The 2,368-nt window shown below is 53.7% G+C and overlaps 1 protein-coding gene across 1 annotated transcript in view; it reads left to right on the top strand.

The window, feature by feature from the left end:
* Positions 1-42: 42 nt before the first annotated feature.
* Positions 43-2,368, top strand: part of DNAI2 (dynein axonemal intermediate chain 2) — a gene marked incomplete at both ends in the record, with an annotated part of 4,887 nt that continues 2,561 nt past the window's right edge. The window contains 5 exons of the mRNA XM_010165120.2: positions 43-222; positions 302-423; positions 986-1,128; positions 1,748-1,861; positions 2,175-2,314. Of these exons, the coding sequence (XP_010163422.2) occupies positions 43-222; positions 302-423; positions 986-1,128; positions 1,748-1,861; positions 2,175-2,314 (699 nt within the window). The remainder of the gene's footprint in view (positions 223-301; positions 424-985; positions 1,129-1,747; positions 1,862-2,174; positions 2,315-2,368) is intronic.

Below are 2,368 nucleotides of genomic sequence, written 5' to 3'. Positions count from 1 at the left end.
GATAAAAGTGGGTTTGTCACCCATTGGACTCGGTGTTTCCTCCTTGTCACCCTTCCCCAGGTCAACACGGAGCGAGTGGAGGTGAAATCCCACGGCCTTAACCACGTAGAGGGCGGCTGGCCCAAAGACATCAACCCCCAAGATATGGAACAAACCGGCCGCTTCCGCAAGAAAGTGGAGAAAGAAGAGAAATACGTCAACACCATCATCCGCCTCGGCGCTGTAAGGCCCTGCCTGTCCCCTCCCCTCACCCCCCAGCTCCCTGAGTCCCCTCCAGCCCCAACCTGTGCTCTCCCTGCAGCTGATGGGGCACTGCGTCATGCAGAACAACGCCATCGACATCTACGAGGAATACTTTGGAGAGGAGGAGATGGCAGAGGTGGAAGACGAGCCTCCCTCCGCAAAAACCATCAACATCATCAGGTAGCACAACCAGCTGGGCTCACCAGGCTCCCTCCATCCACTGATGGTAAACTGCCCGTGTAGACAGAGGAGCTGGAAATCCCAGTGGCTTTAGGGTAGTGCTGGATCAGGTTATGGATGGAGAGACAGGCAGCAGCCCCCCTGCTCCATAACTGCCTCTGTTCCTCCCCTCCCTGCCCAGGCGCTGTGGAGACAGGCACCAAGAGCAGACACAGCTCTGAGCATCCCCAACAGCGCTTTAGACAGGATCTATGGGTTTGGGTTTGTTGGTGCCTCAATTATTTTCCAATGTCAGGGGCTGTTAGGTCATTTCTAGAAATCAGATCCAGTAACATAATTGGATTCTTAGAAATGTATAACTGGAAAGACTTTATTAAATCATCAACTCCTCTCCCACCACCCAGCCCTCAGCAGAATCATTTCCTGTGCTCAATACTCAAGGGCTGGTGCTTGTTTTAATTGTGATTCCCACAATTGCCTGTGGAAGACAATCATCCCAGGGCGTGACAGCCCTGGCAGCAAACTCACTCACACCTTTCCTTGATGTCTTGTTATCAAAAAGGGATCCAAACATCACCAAGAGGACGGCCACACATCTCTCCTGGCACCCTGATACCTGCAAGAAACTGGCAGTGGCTTACTCCAGCCTGGAGTTCCAGCACAACATGAAAGACATGAGCTTTGACTCGTTCATCTGGGATCTTGGTAAGGGGAAGGAAAAACTCCCCGGTCAGTAATGCTGCTGCTACGGAAGCACTTTGAGTCTTCAAAGCATGTAATGAATCCCTGCAGGGCTCTGGAGGGGGTGAGCAGGGGGCTCGGTTTCTGCTTTGCCCACAGATCAATGCAGAGAAAGGGAGAAATGGGACCTGAAAGTTGTGCAACAGGTGGAAAATAACCACTAAAATCCCAGGGCATGACTGTGTGAGCCAGAGCGCCCGCGACCGCAACAGGAAGCTGAGCCACACTCCTCTTATGTGGTTCTTGTGTTTATACCCTTCACATGGGCTTGTTCAGACAGAAAGAGGCAGCACAAGAAGCCCAGGCTGAGAATTACCCTGTTTTGTCAAAGATTCTCTCAGACCTGTTGTATTTTGGAGTGAAAAACACAAAGAGGAGGGGTTGGGGTACTGTCCCTGGGCTGGAAAGCAAGGACAGGTCAGGTCCCTTCCCTGGCTAAGGTGAGGCATCCTGGTGACATGGGCACCTCATGCATGGAGGGAGCCAGGCGTGGAGGAGCGAGGTGGGATGTCGGGGGGCTGGTGCTCACCCTCCACACTGCCCTTACAATTTATTTATTTTTTTACTCATCACTTCTTGGCAGAAAATCCCCACAAGCCAGAGCTCGTTCTCAAGCCATCATCCCCTCTCATGACCCTGGAGTACAACCCCAAAGACTCACACATCCTGGTGGGAGGATGCTACAACGGGCAGATAGGTAAGGAAGCTGGATTAGGTGGGAGAACATCCTAACGAGGGCTTGTTTTAATTCAGCAAGAGCCTGGTTCCAGCACTCATAGAGGATGTAATGTCATTAGTGCTGTGACTGGGAACATCCTGAAGCCCTGGGGCTTGGTGTGTGGAGAACAGGGGCACGTGTCTGGTTCTTCTGGAGCTGGGAATTGCAGGGGGAGCACCCAGTGAGGTTTGCTTCCCATTCTGGCTTGACCAGTGGGGCAGCATCTCCTCAGGGAACACATGGCAAGCAAAGGGAGCTGGTGCAGATCTTGACAGCTCCTTTTCCTTCCCAGCTTACTGGGACACCAGGAAAGGGGAGCTGCCTGTGGAGGTGTCCACCGTGGAGTTGGGCCACAGGGATCCCGTGTACGGAACCATCTGGCTGCAGTCCAAAACAGGCACTGAGTGCTTCTCCGCTTCCACCGACGGGCAGGTAAAGGGCAGGGGCAGGGCAGGGTGCCAGGCACACCCCCAGGGGCCAAGCCGG

This window comes from Antrostomus carolinensis, unplaced genomic scaffold, assembly GCF_000700745.2.
Source record: "Antrostomus carolinensis isolate BGI_N321 unplaced genomic scaffold, ASM70074v2 scaffold31563, whole genome shotgun sequence".
Classification (NCBI taxonomy): domain Eukaryota; kingdom Metazoa; phylum Chordata; class Aves; order Caprimulgiformes; family Caprimulgidae; genus Antrostomus; species Antrostomus carolinensis.
This window is presented reverse-complemented; position numbering and strand designations above follow the sequence as displayed.